The sequence below is a fragment of the Cryptotermes secundus genome, unplaced genomic scaffold (genome assembly GCF_002891405.2).
Source record: "Cryptotermes secundus unplaced genomic scaffold, Csec_1.0 scaffold2344, whole genome shotgun sequence".
Lineage (NCBI taxonomy): Eukaryota > Metazoa > Arthropoda > Insecta > Blattodea > Kalotermitidae > Cryptotermes > Cryptotermes secundus.
Window position 1 is genome coordinate 73,830 of NW_019727129.1, and position 18,904 is coordinate 92,733.

Below are 18,904 nucleotides of genomic sequence, written 5' to 3' on the forward strand. Positions count from 1 at the left end.
AAGCAATACAAATAACGGCCGCGAGCGACAACACTCGACAAACCGCGCGCGGCTTGTCGCGTCAGTGGGTTTTCAGCCTAAGACCTATTCAGCAACTGCACATCTTAACATCCCCAGAAGACTACAATTTTCTAAAGTGTGAATTATTATGGTCCCTGCATGGAGACGGGTTAGAATACCTCCACTGTACCCCTGCAAGTTGGGGAAAGGTAACAAAAAGGGGACCCAGTGTCTGGGGTCATAACTGGGCCACTCTGTTACTGGGGAACATAAATACAGACACCTGGTCCTCCAAGTTGGTGGTTGGACACAACGCTGACGACCTTGTTATGTAAAAAAGAAATTACTTTTGAAAAATCTAAAGATGTGAAAGCAGGATAGTCCGATTTACAACGGAACAGACAAGTCTAGCGGAATCTTCTATGGAAGGATATGGCTCAAAAAGAGCTGTTTTGCCAGTGATGATGACAATGTAAACTTTTATGTAGCTTGAATTTAAGCATCAGCATTTTCTTCATATCAGATGTAATGGTTACGCATTCCCATCACTCGGTTATGCCAGAGTCTTGTGCGCAAGGACATGATGCACTGTATGAAGGTGATGTTGGCAATTAGAGGAGTCTTCATATTGCTCGGCTTATCTCTTTGACCTCTGAATCAAAAGGGAAAGCTCTATGCATACCTGCAGATTTAATGCACCATCATAAGTGAACCATAGAAAACAGAATTAAACATAATTTATTTTCATATTATTAATTTAAGTACTGTACAAAAACAGGTTACAGTCTGCGTGAAGGGTAGTGTCTTCTGGTTTGTAACACTGTGTAGTTTGGAGAGAGCTTAGTATTAAACTCTGAAGATGGAGGTGATATGTTCCTCTGAAACACTGGCGTCTCTTTGGGTCATACAGCATTACAACTCTGAACACCATACTCTTCAGAGTGACTTGTGAGAACATTAAATCCGACAAAACAGCCTATATTCTATCTTACTAATCTTCCTTGTATCTGTTTTGGTTGTTTGTATTGGTATAGCAACTGGCTGTGGGCTGGACAGCCAAGTGGTCAGAGTTCAAGTCATGGTATGGTCAAGAATTTTCTCTTCTCCATGTTGTCCAGATCGATTCCCAGGGCTCACCCAGCCTCCTATCCAATAGGTAACAGGGGGCTCTTTTCCTGTGGGTAAAGCGGCCAGGGCATGAAGCTGGCCACTCACATCCAACTAGTTCCAAGTTCAAGAATATGTGAATTGGATCTATACATCCACTCCTCATACACCTTCATGATGTAGAGCTTAATTAGTTAAGCATAGGGTCAACTTTTATGTTATTGATACGGGTTTCTGTTAATATTTTTCTGATGAAAAAGATTCTCTGATCAGGAAAATTCAGGGAAAACTACAGTAATGAATGAGGCAATCCTTTCTACGTTCAGCACTTACAGACTTGTATGTGACCCAGTACCCTGTAAAACCTGCTCTGTTTAAACACGTCACTTCTGGCATGAGAATAACTTGGAAGGTTAATTTATTGGAAATTATCCAGAGAACTATAGAACAGCAGAAACAAAGAAAATGGAACATAAAATGTTAGAACCGATGCATGTGCCCTCACATAGCCCAGTCACCACCAGTGACAAAAACTGGTACTCAAAGTAAGAACACTCTCTGTCCCAGCAGTGACTCACGATGGTTCTGTCATCAAAATATTTTGCCTCTTTTGTGATGGATATCATCCATTTGCCCCAAAACTTTCACAGATCACAGAACAAGCTCTAAGGACATTTTTCCTTTCTCTCCCCTCTCGCTCCCACTTCGGAGTATAGGGCTGATTTCTCAGTTTCATGATCATTTTACAGATGGTAGGACTCCTTGAATGGGTGATCAGCTCATCACAAGGCCTCTACCTAAACACAGAACACAAACACAGAATAAATGCATACATGCCCCAAACATCCTTGCCTTGTGTGGGATTCGAATACATGAACCTGGCTTCCAAGCAAGCGAAGACAGCACATGCCTTACACTGCTCGGCTACCATGACTGGCTTCTGAGGACTTCAGGTTATATACCTATTTACGCATGTATAGGCCGCACATTTTTTGCCAAAAATTCAAGAGGAAAACTGGGGTGCGGCTTATATTCGAAATCACACTTCATTTAAAAAAAATTATATTCATAATTAGTAATACAGGTTGTAATACTCCTGAAATAATATTCCAAGAAAATTATTTGTTCTATAATTTCTGTCTGAAAATTGTGCTGCGGCCTATACATGCGTAAATACGGTAATTAAGCATTATTCCATGAAGGCACATGGGGACTGGAGGAACAGCTTCACCATTCTTAACCTTGGCACTGGATTGAGATGGTGAGCTTCATACATTGAAACTTAAACCCTGGGGACAGAGCCCCTGGTACCCATTGCATAGGAGGTTGGGTATGCCCAAGAGCCAGTGCAGATGCTATGGAGAAATGTCAGAATTGAACCTCAGTTGTCCAGCCCATAGCCCAGTTACTATGTGAACTGAGCTATCCTGCCCCCTCTTGAAGTATGTTCCAAGTTCTTACATTTTTCTGAAAGAGCTGTTTCTTCTTATCAATGGTGTATCTGTTGGCTTGTATAGCTGGCTGATACCCAGCATTGAAAGTACTGAGATAACTATGAAGAAATCCTGCATCTCCTAGTTTTGTTCAGGGTTTATGAAAGTACACAAGAACTACATAACATTCAAGATTCAACAACGGCAAGAAACAGATCCAGCATGTAACAATCACCTGCATGGATACTTCGCATATGTGAAAATGACAATAAGGTTTAACTGAAAACAGCAGTCAAAACTAAGAAAAACTTCAAAATCATCTAGTATTAGCTTGTACCAATTTTTTTAATAAGCAGTACAGAAAATGGGTCTCAACTAATTGTACACTTAAGTCTAACTAGTTATGAGAGGAACAGCAATCAGAAAGATGCACTAACATTCTCGTTACGGAGACACGACCCACATTTGTTCTGACACACTGCAGTCACTTAAAAGTTACAAATCTATATCATTATTATAAATTAAATGCAAAGATGAGTTCAAAGACAGATGTTGGTATTAACTCTCAGTCACTCGTGGGTTGGCTTGCAGTGAAATACATCACACACAGATACAGATAATATTTATTTATTGAGGATCATGGGTAAAGGATGTCATAGTGGCCTGGTCGATAAAGGAGGTGGACAGCTGGGTGGATCCCCTCTGGGAAGTCATGTGCTATCACTTCGGATGCTTCTCCTCGATCCATGTATCGCACCCGAACTCCAACATTCAAAGCTGCACTCAGGGCTATGATGTGGATGTGATCACTTTCTTTATACATTGGCTCCACCTCCTGGAATTAAGACATGTACACAAAGGAATGTAACATCATGATAAAGGGTCTTCACTGAAGAAATGACGATTATTCAGTTGGTCAAGAAGCTTGCTGTTATAGAACCTGAAGATTCATAAACACCAAGTATTGAACTAGTGTTATCCTAAGCACACTGAATCCAATCTGAAGGGCTCTGACGGAAATGCATAATGATTGGGATTACTGAGTTTTTGGAAAGACAAAACAACTCCGTCCAGTGTGACTATTTAAGTTTTACTACTCGAAAACTTAGCACCCTTACATGTTTCGATTCTAACAGATCATCTTCAGAGGAAACATCGATACTTATTTGGAAACTACTATCACAATAGGTGTTCTGAGTGATAAATTACATACACACACACACAATGCCTGGAATACACAATATACACAAAATTCAATTTTTCCACAAAAGCAGCAGCTTTCCCGGTATTAAAGTTTGTAAAACTTTGTTGTTTAAGTTAAAATTTATAAACCAAGTAGGTTTGTGTCAATTCTCCTATCGTCTTTGTTGAAGGGGGCTGAACTTGTGCCGCCTGTCTATCTTGAGAAGGAGATTCTTAGTATCGTCCTGTGTTTGTTCGTGGCTTGCTGTGTTGTTTTTGAACTTTCACATTGCCTGGTCCTCTAAAGAACATATTGTTTCAGAAATTAAGGTTAGCTTTTTCTAATGGACCCCAAAGAGCAAGTGCCTCCCATCCTTTCATCTTAGCTTCCAGAACAATGTGTTCTCTAGAGTATCAGATAATGCTCAAAGTCCATAAACTAAGTAATCCCAATTTGATTTGTCTCATTCTGGTCCATCACACTAACAATCACAAAATAGATAACTTACAGTCCAGTGTGACATACAAGTTCACCACACTTCGGTCTTCACTCGCCTTACATGTTTCGATTTAATAGAATCATCTTCAGAGGCGCATCAGTACGAGCAGGAAACACTGTCACATAAGATTTGACGTTATGCACTAAGGTTATAAAGAGTGCTCACTGTATTACAATTTGCCCTTTTACATTCACGTTGACATGTAGATTTACGTAAGATGTTGTTTCGTTTAGGCGTCTTTTCTGGGATTCGATTGGAATTTCCCACTGCATGCAATGTGATGTTTACTTTTCTTAAAATAGCTTCCTTATGTATTTAAAATTGTGTTAAAATTCTATTGAATCGAAACATGTAAGGCGAGTGAAGACCAAAGTGTGATGAACTTGTGTGTCGCATTGGACTGTAAGTTATCTATTTTGTAAGTAATCCCATATGCTGAACATCCTTCACAAGTTCAGAACCTACGCTTCTAACATCCAATCCAATGTTCTTATTCACCTTATGCCTTCCAAGAGATTTCTGAACCAAAATTTTGTATTCATTACTGTTTCTGATACCTTTAATATGCAAGGGGGAAACTATGTTCAGTTTCTGCAATGTACAAATATATACATCTGCGATTTTCATGTCGTCAACCCTCGCTTCTGCCCTTATAGAAAGGGCCTGTATTATATGCCCTTTTACTTCACTTTTAAATATCCAAAAGAGGTCACATACCACGGGAAAATAACATAACATAACACCATTTTAATACTCAGCCTATGTAGGAAACATTTTTGATTCCCATGTCATTTTCCAGGAATACAACTACCACATTAATTTGGGAAAATGGAGAATGAAGTTGAAGGGCCAATAATCAGTATCCCTTCCAGCTCACCTGATGGCAGAAGTCTGCAACAGAACGATCTCCTTCGATAAAATGTTGGTAGAACTCGGAATCACGCTGAAGCTGTCCAGATGTTATGAGACGCAGGTACACAACGATATAATCAGAGTAACCCTGATCGTTAAACATCTTATGTAACTCCTTCTGTGAAAAAAATGTAGGTCCTTTTCCAACATGATCTATCACCTCCATAAACTGGAACAATAAACCAGGGATTGTTTGTAATACCAGGGCCCCTAAAGCATTATCATCGTCATCAAGGTGTGAAAAGTATGGTTGCCTAAGGCGAGTTCATCTTACAAGCCGCTGAACAAAAATTTAGATAATTCATATTAACTGATTATAAACATACTTCTCTGTAGGATGTAAGGCTCTGCAAGATCAAATAATCTAATAATGAAAACTAAACATGAATATTTTATTTGTTTTAAATGTTAATAAAAAGAAATGCAACTTTCTGTTTTCCACGATGAATGAAGTAATGACAGTTTTCCAATTTTGTGCTTACACTTTTAAAAGTTCCACTTTTCCATGATGGCATTATACAGAGACTTTATTATATATAAAAATATTAAATATTTTATACTCACTATATCATGGAAATCCTCGACAGTGAACTGTGGAAATCCCAACTCTACTAAGCTGTTTTTGCTCTTAGCTGCCAAATCACGGAATCTAATGGAAAAAGTATGTGACAGAAAATAATCATTAACAATAAAAAAGAACCCGTCAACTGAGAGTTACTTCTGTCTTGTGGAATATTCTGATGATGTATGTAGCAGAACTCCATAATATCGAGCAGTATGAAGACAAATGAACCGAAAAGAACTGGGAGGGAAGTGGTTGTGACCCAAACCAAGGCACTATCCTGGTATTTGCCTGGAGGGTCTGAGGAAAACCAAATATACCCTGTCATGAGAGTCAGTGTCCTGGCTGAGATTTGACCTGAGCACCTCCCAAATATGTCTACAGCATTACTGCTATGCCAACTCATGCAGCGACACAAAAACAAAAAACTAGTGAATTATATATAAAGGATAAGACGTTTAAACGTTGTGGCTGTCTCGACAAAATATTGATATATGATGAACCTTCTAGTGGGCAGTGAAATGGCTAATAAGTATATAGATACCGCTCGTATTCTTCACGATCTTCAAGAAGTTGTTCCAAGTATGCATAACTAAAGGCACGGAAGAAGCAGTTGCCATCAGGTCTGGTCCGGCGCATGCTCTTGTATTTCCCTGCCAAGTCATGTACTTTCTGGCAATAGACATCATCTCCTGCGTATTCATCTTCAAGCATTCCAAGTCCTTCCAAATCACCAACCAATGCAGTCGTTTCAGAAATCTACAGCAAAATGAAGCCCAAGTAACAAGAAGTTCGTTTATATATCAGATGTTATCTGATCTTTATTCTTTCTCAAGGGAAATTGCAGTAAATTACTGAAATTTGGAAAAATCCCCTCTTCTGTCCCCATATTTCATCTCGGAACATGAATAATTTTTTTTTCATAATGGGGTGACACTGAGTCCACTTGGCACTGCAGCCACCATTTTGGCTTACTGTCCCAGCCCCAGATGATAATGATTGTGGAGCAATTAGTGGAATGTGAATTGGCAGAGGAAACTGAAGTACTCAGAGAACACCTGTCCCAATGCCACTTTGTCCTCCACAAATCCCACATGACCTGACCCAGGCTCAAACCTAGGCCACCACGGTAGGACACTGGTGACTAACCGCCTTAATGAAATTTGATATGGAGTGTACTCTAAGAGCTGTCATGCAATTTTTGTTCCAGTCTCTTATTAGTCCACTATAAACCCCATTCTACATGCACCACTGACAAGACCATGAGGAGGACTACGTAATGAGGATTCAACTCCCAGCAGGGGTAAGAGATTTTAGTCTCCAGACCTGCTCTGGTGTCCACCCAGCCTCCTATCTGTTGGCTACTAACAACTCTTTACCCAAGGGTAAAGTGGCCAGGGCATGAAGCAGAATATCCACCTTCATCAAGTGCAAGAATGTATAGACATATGTCCACTCTCCCATACGTTTTCAGGGTGTGATGCTTAATTAAGCATAGGAACAACTTTATTTGAACTGAACTTTATTCAGTTTCTCAAAAGAAGAAAAAAATGGTTCAGTATAAGATTCATGATATAAAAAGTATAAACCTCATGTAAATTTGATATGAAAATGTTTATTTTAATTTGATACATACAAAATACAGGGGCATGTGATAGCGTAGTTGGATCAGGCACTACGCTACAAGGCGGAAGGTCACGGGATTGAATCCCGATGAGGTGGATTTTTTAATTTACCTAATCCTTCTAGCTGCACTATAGCCCTGGGGTCGACTCAGCCTCTAACAGAAATGAGTACCAGAAATATTCCTGGAGGTAAAGGGTGGCCGGCCTGTAAGGCTGACAACCTCACTGCCATCTGTGAGCTGATTGTCTAGAAAATGTGGGAGCCTCGACATCTCACAACCCAATGGGCCTTCAAGGCCTGTTACAGGGATAGCTTTACTTTTTTTTTTTTTACATACAAAATACAAACATAAACTAAGACTTTATACATTAAAATATATTTACTGTTAACGAGTTCTGTCAGCAATTAGATTTGTATATGTAATAAACAAAGACCAATGACAATGGGGGATGAAATAAATATGAAGCAAACATTTAGAAAACAACAGAGCTTACAAGTTAGAGGACAAATGGAATTAAGAAAATGTTACGATACCTCCTTCTCTATTCTCCTTTGCTGCTGCATGATAAGTTCATCCTGATTCGCATCTATCAACACAAAATTGGACAAATTAGCATTGCAATAGCTTCCTGGAAAGTATGTGGGAAAGGCTATACAGAAAAAGTTTTCTTACTATTATCAAAACAGCACTGAATTAGTCATAACCTTGAGATTCGCACATCTTCCAGCACGTAGTGAAGGAACCAAGGGGGGGGGGGAGTTTCCATCATCACTTCAAAAAAAAAGCTGCTATTCATGGTGTAAACTTCTGGCTGTCTATCTTTGGTACAACTCTTTTGCTCTTTACCTTGTACAGTTAGAACACAAAAGCACTCTCTCACGGACCCCACGTTAAAATATACAAAGAGGCTAGAGGCAACTATTAGTTTTCTGGGTTCTAACTGAAAGTCTGAAGCTTCACAGGAACATACTGCTTCCATTTTCAGTGTTGAAGAGGAAGTCAAGTAAGAAACAAGCAGAGGCAGGCTGCAAGCTCAGTCTTTTGCTGAAGGCGGAGGTGATATGATAATAAAAGGTAAAGCTGTCGCTGTGCTTAATTAGTAAAGCATTATGCCATGAAGACATATGGAGTAGAGGTACAGATCCACCATTCTTGACCTCAGCACCAGATGGAGGTGAGTGTTCAGGTTCATGCCCCTGCTGCTTCACCACCGGGGAAAGAGTCCCGGGTACCCATTGGATAGGAGGCTCGGTAGGCCCCAGAGTCAGTCTGGATGCTGCAGAGAGGAGAAGTCTTGCAGCGTAGGGCATTGAACCCAGGCCATCCAACCCATAGACCATCGCTATGCCGACTGAGATAATGTTCCTCCGAAACATCACGTGCTCTCTGAGCTACATGGCACTACAATGCAGAAAGTCATAATCCTCATAGTCACTGCCATGAGAACCTCAAATCCAGCAGGCGAGAAGTAAGTTTATATACTGAATATGAAATGTGACTTAGAGCTGAGTTTCTCACACACTGAATGTGAACATTATTGTCTTCTGGGATACAAATACAGCTGTTGTAAAATAAACTGTTCAGTTTCAAGAGGGCAATTTAAATCCATTTAACTAAAACTACATTTGCTTTCAAAATTAGTCATATTATCATTTATGCTGTGTTCCTGTATGGAATCATATTACACTTGTCTTTTATTATAGATCGATTCATTTGTAGTCTATGTAATGCCACTGTGAATAATTAAAAGAAACAGAGCTTTGAATAGTAGTGTGGGAACTGCCCACATTCAAGCAAACGTTACAGTGACAATGCAAGTATCATTGATTAGCAATGGCTTAAAGCCTACAAAAATATGGACAGCGACTTGTTTTCTATGATGCAATGTTATATATGAGGAAGATATACAGAGATAGCGCCATATATTCCTCACCTTCCTGCACACTGGTCCGCGACTTGCACACAGCTTTCAACTTTCCGTATGTATACGATTATATAACAACATTGTGCAGACGACAAGCAGAAGTCATACAAAATCATGAGAATGAACATGTTTGTGATATAGGACAAGGTGAAGCCAGATACAGAAAATATAAGAGGCTTAAACTTGGCGGTGGTCAAGCTTACGACCGTTCAAATGACTAAGTTTTCTTTTAGCATAAGATATGTAAGTTAGGCATGATCTGCTCTGTAAAGCCTGTACTGACAGAGGACTTGTGGGTACTGCAAAAGGAAGAATTTTCGATAACATGTTATATGTGCAAAATATACACTTGACAAAAGGTCAAGTGTATTCATAAGAGACAAACCAATCTTCTCGTCAGAGAGGATGTTACATAAGGACTATTACCGCAAGAGTTCAGATGGAAGAAAAAATCTCTGGTCGTGGGCCTCAAAGGGCCTGACACCAAGACGAACTGATTGGCGGTAAACCACCAGCCATAAAGTAACACTGACTCTGACTATAGAGAGATAGTGGTATGGGTGCTGCAAGCAGTAATATTGTTGGTACTAAACTATTAGTCTTCAATTCTTCAAATCGAAGTTCGTCTGTGTATACTGTGCAGCTATAATAAATATAGAGAATTACTGGGGTTTTGGACTTTTCCCATTGTCCAGAATTTTAGGAGATAGAAGACATGACGTTTCGGAAACTGGATCTGTTTCTGTCTTCAGTTGAGAGAGGAAGATACCTACTCAGTTGGGCCCCTTAGAAAGAGCTAATCTCAATCACAGTAATTCTGTGTGTAATCCACCATCATCAGAGCCCTTTAGAATCTACTTATAATAAATATTATAGAAAGTTCAACGAGTGGATGTCCCTTCATATAACGACATCCCACAGTAGGATGACGCAAGGAATAATGAATTGGAAAGGCTGTGGAATGAAGGGGTTGTGACCAACTTGAGGTACTGACCTGACACTCACTTCCAGGAACTAAGGGAACCCATGAAAATCTCCATCAGGTTACCAGCCAAAACTCAAACCTCCTGAATGCAAGTTTGAAGCATTGCTGCTTAAGTCAGCTGGTTTGTTTTCGTAACAATGTCTGAATATAACGCCTGGGAGTATTATAACATAATACAATATGACTATCCCCCTCTTCAGCATATATATATTAAATGGAAGCTACTGTCTATATTTTATTTGCGTATTTTGTTTTAATGCCTGTTTTAACAGGTTACAACATTAAATATAAAAAAAAAAATATTTCCGTATACCTGTGTCAAACGTTGTGCTAGAGACTTGCTTTTCATCCCCCATGGTTCCAGTCAAAGCGGTCTTATCGTACAAATCTGGAAGAGAATATTTAATTTCGTTTCCTTCATGATATAAACTAAACGATTAAATAACTACAGATACAAGTAGAACATAACCTTAACCTAACCTAAAAAAAATAATTTATTTTAATAACCCGTTGCCTGTATGGACTTCTTAGCATTTTTACTTTTGACAACGCCATAATGAACTTGAAGGTAAATTATGCTGTATGGCTGTACTCTACGGGAAGTACTTTGTACACTTAACTAACCTCGAGGCACAATGACATTCAACATCCAATTACAATGCCATTCTTATGAATCCGCCTACCATTTTTTCATTGTTTCCAGCGATAACCGCCACGATTATTTAGTAATCCATGACAATTACTACTTAAGTAATCGCTGCTGTGCATATACCGAAATCTCTCATGCGATTCGTGCACCAACATCACAGATTAGTCAAGAGTATGAACTTTTGGCGCAATTGTTCAAATGTCTATAAAAAGTAAAAGTATCCCTGTAACAGGCCGCGAAGGCCCATAGGGTTGTGAGATATTGAGGCTCCCACATTTTCTAGACAATTTACCCCCCGGAATATTCCTGGTACTCATTTCTGTTAGATGCTGAGTCAACCCCAGGGCCATAGTGCGGCTGGAAGGATTACTGTAAATTGAAAAAAATCCACCTAATCAGAATTCGATCCCGCGACCCCTTCCGGCTTGTAGCATAGTTCCTCTATGAACTACGCTACCGCGTGCCCCATTTGAATATCTATAGGAATTAAAACTATTGTCCTAAACATTTAGTGATCTGCTTAAAAATTTGTTGAATGCAACAGATTCTGTTGCTAATTGAAGTGTTACCTTGTAATCTGCATTAATGATGACCAACAATTTTGGCAGAACAGCATCATACCTGAATGTCTACTCATATTAATTAATGTATATGATCATTATAATCATGTGACCTGTCAAAAGAACTTCAAATATACTGGTGGTAGTATTGAAATGTGCTCATTGACAATTAGATATCTGAGTATAACAAAGTTATCAGATGTCATATCATTACATTTGCACAAGGAAATTTACGCAGCAAAACTAAAAATTAGTGGCTAATTACTACAGCTGCTGACAGGCATGTGAGTAGGATGGTCAGAAGCCATGAAAACTATATATATTTAAAACTTATATATTCAGGGTTTATATGGCATACATCAAGACAATAAATGTACTGAAACTTGACAGTGAAACAGTTAAAAGTACATTGTAGCATTCAGTTCTGTAACTATTTCATCATTTCGTGTTTGGAGATGACTAATTCTGGAAAACCCGTTGCTTTATCAAACTCTCTCTTGAACTGCACATCACAGACTTCTCCTAAAACTATTTCTGCTGTTGTCTGAACAATAAGATCCCCCACAACATGTCCTGCCACTGTGTTTCCATCACTGTCACCCAGTGTTATATGGAGATGAGCACCATCTTTGCAGATTGTTCCAACCAGTGAAGTAATTTCAAAACATTTGTTCAGTGTATGTATCTGAAACAAACAGAAAATTGCAAGTGTTCTATAAACAAAGGCCAGTCAGAAATACCAATGTGCATACATCTTATTGAAAACATTCAAATTTCAACATACTACAAACATTTAAATCTCTTTATAATGCCTTTTATCAATGGGTCTTGTCAGTAAGCAGATTTTCATCATGTTTCATGGTGGGCTGTCACAGGACTTCTGACGTCCCAGGGACACACTGTACTTTCACCCCTCATCTTAAGGAGTTATGTCTACCAGTAGCTACATTACCATCACCATTCCTCTCAGCCTCACTGAGGCAAACAATCACCTCCACCATGCAGGCCTAAAGACCCTGCATATTGGAGAACATGAAGACCCCTATGAAACTTAAGTTCAAGAACATGCTAATTAATTAAGTAGCTGAAGAGATCATAAGACATTTCCCTGCTCAAATTTTGTAGAAATTTCTTGTCTTCTGCATCTGAGATAGCTTTTATATTTACATACAGAATGAAGGATTAAAAAATGTATTAACATGCCAGGGAGTATTAAGATATGAGGGTTGTTCAAATGAAAATCTTTTGGAATTTGTTCTGGGCAAAGGCATAGAGGCTGCTAAGAATAGTTCCCATGGGTACTGAGGGAGGCATACCAGTTACACAACAGCTGATGGTGCCTGTCCAAAAATAATTTCTTGTGTTGCTGCTGCAACTACTGCACTACTATAACCTTGGCATCATCATGTACCCCAAATCTATAGTCCTCTAGCATTCAAGAACCCTGACACCATCAATGAACAGCAGAATTGTGAAATAATCTGAGACCTTCAAACTACCATCAAGAGGGAGTGATTCAGCTTGCTTACAAGATGTATCATCATGTTATCTGTCCCCATGTGGTTTGCACTGTCCAGGACATGATCTGCCTCATGTGTTAGATTTTGTTTGACCGTCCCCCATACAACCTGGATTTGTCACCATGTGACTTCCTTCTATTCAGCCCCTTCAGTGAAAAGCTTAACACCGCTCTTTTCCAACCCGCCTTTGCTTGTATCGGCGCAGTTGGAATGGTGCTATCCCTGCTACACCTGTTTCTACCTTAGGACAGTGTATGATGGCTACTGGAAATTGTTCTCACAGATCAAACTAAGGAAGATCGGTATAGGTACGGGAAACTAGCTGGGTCGGTTTGCATGAGTCTCAGGGTAGCGATGCCGAAGAAAGCGTTTTTCTGAGAGTTGAGCCAATTGACGTTTATTCACCTGCTAATTCACCACACTGTTAAATTAATGTATTCTTAGCTTTAAGTTACAGCGTTACACTATCGGCTAGCTATGTCCCGGAGCGTGCAAGGGTCACGTCCGTTCAGTTCGGAATATTGTGAAAGTCTCCCCTTTTGTGGAATGGCTTGCACCCCCACGCCGGGAATTCGAAAGATGGTGTTGACATATACATTTTCATCCCATCTTCCGTAGGAAGCTTGAACGAGGCAACCCAATCATACTGGCCCTCATTCACAGGCAATTGTAACAAGCTCTGACCTGTCCTTTTAGGCGCGTCCGGTTCCCTGTACCCGAGCTAAATTTATGACTGATCGTAAATGTCATAACTCCGGACTTCTTGTTTCTGCCAGAATCTAGAAATTTTCAACGTAAACACCGTATTGCACGTCCCAGACGATGAAATACGATATTATAGATCACGATACATTTCCAGTAATATCGAAACATAAGACTTTTGAAATTTAAATTACCGAGAATTAATTAGAACTAAATTTCAGGTTCATCTATAATCATCCAAATAAATAAGGGCTCAGAATGATCAGCGTCAAGCTAAAGGACCATAGCTTCACACTGAGTGCAGGCATGAAGACCATAGAATTGCAGTGATTCCAGCGGCAGCCCAGGGAGTAACTTGTGGATGGATCCATCAGTTGGTGCATCATTGAAATGCCTATCTCAGCACTTATGGGGACTATTTTAATGGCCTCTACTCCTTCACCTAGAACAATACTCCAGTGGTTTTCATCTGAACAAACTTTGTATCACTTTAAATGAGTATGAATTGTGATTCTTAAAGCATACCTGATGTGTCTGATCAGGACACGTAGCAAAACGAAGTGTTGCTTTTATTACACTGCCACAACAAGTGAGAACAAAGGCAGCATTCAGCTGTCTGGATGTTACAAACTCAACTAGACTTGATTTAATTTCAGTTCCTGGCTGAAGTCGCATAGGATAAACCTTCATACTATTCTCACACATAGCCTTCAAAAAAAAAAAATACACTCCCTTTGTCATACCTGCAGCCATGAAATATGTCCTAGTTATGTGAGGATGCAGAGAGAGCATGGCAAAGAAATTATATGCAGAACTAAAAACGTGCATTAATTAATTCATTATCTCATGTAACATGAAATCGAAATTATTTGATCCCAAAATCTTAGCTTCACTTTGGCTCCTTTCCTCATATCGTAAAGTCAGAGAAAGGGTAACCAGATGGTACCATGACTGTAAAACTGAATAAGCAAAAGGTGACTTGACATTGTTTATTTTGTATTTGTGCCATCAACATAATGTAACGTGCTATCTTATGTTCATTGCTGTGCAACGGCCACAATAGGAAGATAACAGCCTGCAATGAGTCTCCATGGTTACGATGAATACCCGGAGAGTTCCCACAGAGACAATGCAATAACAGTGGGCCGTCGTGTAGAAATTGCAGAGTCAACAAAGCAGCGTTTCCCCTGTGATAGACAACAGAAGGTTCACTCCATAGCAATGGCCGCGGATATATAACAAGGTAATGCATTCGCGGAGACCTCCACTGTGACCCTGCGAGTTGTAAGAGGCAATGAAAAGGGAAGTCTCAAATCTGAGACAGTAAAATATGGTCTCGAGTCCCAAGGGACTCAGACCCGAGAAAGACTGCACTGGCAAGGGCCAGCAGCATATACAAAAGGCAGACCCGTCCTCTCATCAGAGAGGGCGGCCCACAAAAACAAGACCGTAAATGCCAAACAGTAACAAATATCTGGTCATGAGCCCCAGCTGGGGCTCGACACCAAGACTTATGGACTGACTGACTTACCGTCAGTCGCAATGTGACTTGGACTTGGAGACAGTATCGGGATAGCCGTCACCGAAGACAGATGAGATCCAGCCACGGCCAAGAGCAGTATAAGCATTGGAGTATTGGGCCAGAAGTAAAGTGACACTGCAAGCGATAATAATTGTAAGGTGTGTGAGTGCCCAATAAAGATTCGCTAAATTTCTTTGATGTTATTAACAGTAATCTGACTTTGGAGGCACAAATGAGTAAAATTTGCATGAGACCTGATGTGTGTATATTTAAGGCATTATCTTACATAACTGAATTGGAAGTAATGAGAACAATCCATTACTGTTTAATGTATACATTTATTTCATGTGGAATTATTGTTAGGGACATTGCGCTAAACAAATTGTGTAAAGAATATGATTAGGTACATTACAGATATACACATGCAGATGATCAAACTATTATACTCCATTCAGAATGTCTGTAGGGTGCATGTAAACAAAACATGAACGTGTGACACAGTGTTGACTTACTATTTGTCTCACAGTCAGGGAACTACACTTTGCACGATTGCTAATTCTGCCTTCACTACAACAGTAGTACATCATGAGATGGGGCCAGAAATTGGGATAGACTCAGGTAGATGCTGTTTGTTTACTTTCAGAGTGATTCATTTCCAGGAAGCTACTTCCAACGCCTGAGAGCTGGGATAGCTAAGTGGGTACAGAGATGGGCTGCAGGCTCAACGGTCCATTGAGCTTTGATTCCCAGTAGGGGCAAGTGGCTTCTTTCTAATCCACAACGTTCAGGCCGCCTCTGGGGCCCACCCAGCCTTCTATCCAACAAGTTTCAGGGTTAAAACAGCCGATGCATGAAGCTGACCACTCACCATCTAGTAGTGAGGTCAAGAAAGGTGGAGATATACCTCTCCTTCATGTCTTAATAGCTTGGTGCTCAATTAGTTAAAGGCAGGTACAACTTTACCCTTTATTTCAAGTGCCTTTTAAGAAACCATTAACAATCGTTTTCAACAACAATAGCCGTTGGAACAAATACAGGAGCCCACACTCCAATAATTTTATTTTAATGCATTTTTCTTTGCCCCCTTTGGACTTTTGGGTTATAACTACAGAACTACCCGGTGTCAGAACCCAGACGACCGTGCTTCTCATAAAAATACATATTAATAGCTTCTCAGGTATTTTATCTTCAGTTCAGCAACAACGAAATATTTTTAGTTTTTTTTTTTTGAATAGTTGTAATGACCTGTCTATATACTCGTATTATAGAAAATAATCATGATCAGTGCTTGAAACAAAACTGTGTTGCAACCGATACCGAAACGTCTACATATATAATCGATGAATATCGATATCACTTTCACACTCCTCACAGCTCCTCAGCACACCATGCAATTTGAGTATTCTTTACCTTCTCTACGATCGTCTACGATCTCTGCGATTCTATGGGCGGAAATAGGCGAATGTCTGTGACGGTCTGTGACGTGTAGGTTGAAGTTAGATGGCCAGATGGCAGTGTGATGGAGGAACCGTCAGTTTGACATGAATTAGACTTCGAAATTGAGTTTTACATGTTTTGATACTATTTATATACATTTATAGCGACGCTAAGCTATAAATAATATGGCACGTCTTAAACATATATTATCACACCAGCAGTGTTGACGTGAATAAATCTAACGCCATCATTTCCCGCCTCTTGTATTGGTGCGAGCAGGTGCGAGTGTCAAATACGTGAAAAATGGCGGAAAGCTCAACCTCCACGATGACTTCCACATCTAAAGAAGAATCTGTTGAAGAAGATCCTAACGTTGTTACGATGGTAGACGTATTAAAGGAAGAACAGGAGTTAGAAGATGATGCGAAAGCTGTTTTAGGCGCATCAGATGACCAGAATTGCACATATTCACAGGTAAATGCGTATCAAAATATCAGATTTAGGTATGGAAAATGGCTGTTTTGGCATATAATTCGCACATGGTTCATGTAGTAAATGTTTCATATTTTCCTTCCTGTGGAGCTAAAATTTAGTGCATCATGTTTAGTATTTAAAAGGTTAACTGTGTAGCATCAGTGAAGTGTTCTCCAGTGTTCGTTGGGGTTGTTTTTTCATCAATCTTCGGCCTTAATTCTATAGGTAAATATGCTTTCAGTGTGGGCCTGAGAGATAATTTTGCAAAATAGTTCAGCCAATTCATAGACAGCATTAGTTTGAGCCTTTTAAACGTATCATTTTTCTTAGGGTTACGTGAAAAGACAAGCACTATATGCATGTATGACATGCATACCCTTGTCAGATGATAGCTTGAAACCTGGTGGCATTTGTCTGGCATGCAGTTACTACTGTCACGAGGGACACGAACTGGTTGAACTCTACACAAAGAGGTGAGTTTTTAATGTTTGAATTATGTTTTTTTTTCTCCCACCAATATACTTTTTGAAATTATGATGAAGGTGCAGATATTAGGAAACATGGATATAGAAACAAGCTTAAAGTTCATATTTTGTATTTATTTTTACCAAACACAGCACATTAAGGCATTAGCTCTTGGCTCATAATTTGTAAGTTTCTAGATCATCTGGATCCAGTGGAGGTTTTTCCATATGCTTCTTTCTTTCGGTTATAATAAACTCCATTTTGAAAACGAAGAGCAGTGTGGGAAACTCACCTGCTCTGTCCTCCGTAACAAATGCAACTTCCAGCCTTAGCCAGGATGGTCAGAGACCTGTTACAGAGCTTGAATTTTTTGAGAAATGGGAAAACTTGTATGACTCCATTGTGCTGAGTTTGCCATGTTTAAAAACCTTTTGCCACATTTTCTGAAAGCTGTATCATCTGTAAGTGTTATATAGTATCAGTTGAGATACAATGTTAATCCTTAACGTATTAATGTTTCCTTTTCAGGAATTTCAGATGTGACTGTGGAAATAGTAGATTTACAAACAACAAGTGTAACCTTGAACCAGTAAGTAGGTTTTAATTCACTTAATGTGGCCCTTTCTGAATACCTGCATTGAATTAGCCCATAATAAAATTGAGCCCACAACACGTCATGTGTTTCATATTTATAACTATCTTTATTATGTGCTTCCAAATTACCGTATTTATGCATGTATAGGCCGCACATTTTTTGCCAAAAATTCAAGAGGAAAACTGGGGTGCGGCTTATATTCAAAATATTCGAAATCACACTTCATTTAAAAAAATGAAACGTTGCCAGATTTCGGAATAATTTATACTCCTGAAATAATATTCCAAGAAAATTATTTTTTCTATAATTTCTGTCTGAAAATTGTGCTGCGGCCTATACACGCACGCGGCCTATACATGCGTAAATACGGTAGTCATAATTTAAAAAATGTTTTCAGTTTTAGATTTCTTTGTTTCCTTCAGTAGGCATTGCTATAGCTATTATGGATGGCATTTTTTGTTTATTTAGAAAATCCAAAGAGTAATCAGTAAAAAATTAGTGCAACTGAATTACAGAACTTGACTTGGTTCATCCTGGTCTGTCACACAAGTAATTGTATATAAAAGTAAAAAGTAAACCTATATTTGTAACAGGTCGTGAAGGCTCATAGGGTTGTGAGATGTTGAAGCTCCCACATTTTCTAGACAATTGGCTCACAGATGGCGGTAAGGTTGTCAGCCTTATGTGCTGGCCACACTTTACTCCCCAGGAAAATTATTTAATTAATTCCTGGTACTCATTTCTGTTA

General features: G+C 39.4%; 3 protein-coding genes and 1 long non-coding RNA gene across 17 annotated transcripts in view; 2 read left to right on the forward strand and 2 right to left on the reverse strand.

The window, feature by feature from the left end:
• Positions 1-2,500: 2,500 nt before the first annotated feature.
• Positions 2,501-11,083, reverse strand: LOC111864556 (ubiquitin thioesterase otubain-like). 4 transcript variants are annotated; one of them, XM_023851893.2, is made up of 7 exons: positions 10,857-11,083; positions 10,546-10,620; positions 7,857-7,909; positions 6,241-6,455; positions 5,699-5,783; positions 5,100-5,303; positions 2,501-3,375 (listed from the first exon to the last, which is right to left on the reverse strand). In XM_023851893.2, the coding sequence occupies exons 1-7, from the start codon at positions 10,879-10,881 to the stop codon at positions 3,178-3,180; spliced, it is 855 nt and encodes a 284-aa protein (XP_023707661.1). In that variant the 5' UTR covers positions 10,882-11,083; the 3' UTR covers positions 2,501-3,177. The 4 variants fall into 4 exon arrangements, with proteins under 4 accessions (XP_023707661.1, XP_023707663.1, XP_023707664.1 ...); XM_023851895.2 differs by having other exon boundaries at positions 10,916-11,082; XM_023851896.2 differs by lacking the exon at positions 10,857-11,083 and adding an exon at positions 10,773-10,827.
• LOC117282314 lies at positions 5,107-8,436 on the forward strand. Its single transcript, XR_004513036.1, has 3 exons — positions 5,107-5,195; positions 6,907-6,999; positions 8,309-8,436. It is a non-coding gene; the product is annotated as an uncharacterized LOC117282314 (long non-coding RNA).
• Positions 11,084-11,759: 676 nt separating the features above from the next.
• LOC111864557 (bifunctional protein GlmU-like) lies at positions 11,760-16,660 on the reverse strand. Of its 10 annotated transcripts, none has more exons than XR_004513035.1 (4): positions 15,698-16,421; positions 15,195-15,320; positions 14,189-14,371; positions 11,760-12,126 (listed from the first exon to the last, which is right to left on the reverse strand). XR_004513035.1 is itself a non-coding variant. In XM_033751483.1 (4 exons), the coding sequence occupies exons 3-4, from the start codon at positions 14,366-14,368 to the stop codon at positions 11,872-11,874; spliced, it is 435 nt and encodes a 144-aa protein (XP_033607374.1). In that variant the 5' UTR covers positions 14,369-14,371; positions 15,195-15,320; positions 16,596-16,660; the 3' UTR covers positions 11,760-11,871. The 10 variants fall into 10 exon arrangements, 7 of the variants coding, with proteins under 7 accessions (XP_033607374.1, XP_023707670.1, XP_023707669.1 ...); XM_033751483.1 differs by lacking the exon at positions 15,698-16,421 and adding an exon at positions 16,596-16,660; XM_023851902.2 differs by lacking the exon at positions 15,698-16,421 and adding an exon at positions 16,503-16,585.
• The window catches only part of LOC111864555 (putative E3 ubiquitin-protein ligase UBR7), a gene marked incomplete at its 3' end in the record, with an annotated part of 8,194 nt that continues 4,016 nt past the window's right edge, over positions 14,727-18,904 (forward strand). The window contains 3 exon segments of one of the 2 annotated variants that reach the window (XM_033751479.1): positions 14,727-14,906; positions 17,427-17,569; positions 18,090-18,150. In XM_033751479.1, coding sequence (XP_033607370.1) covers positions 17,460-17,569; positions 18,090-18,150 — 171 coding nt within the window. 2 annotated transcript variants of the gene reach the window in all.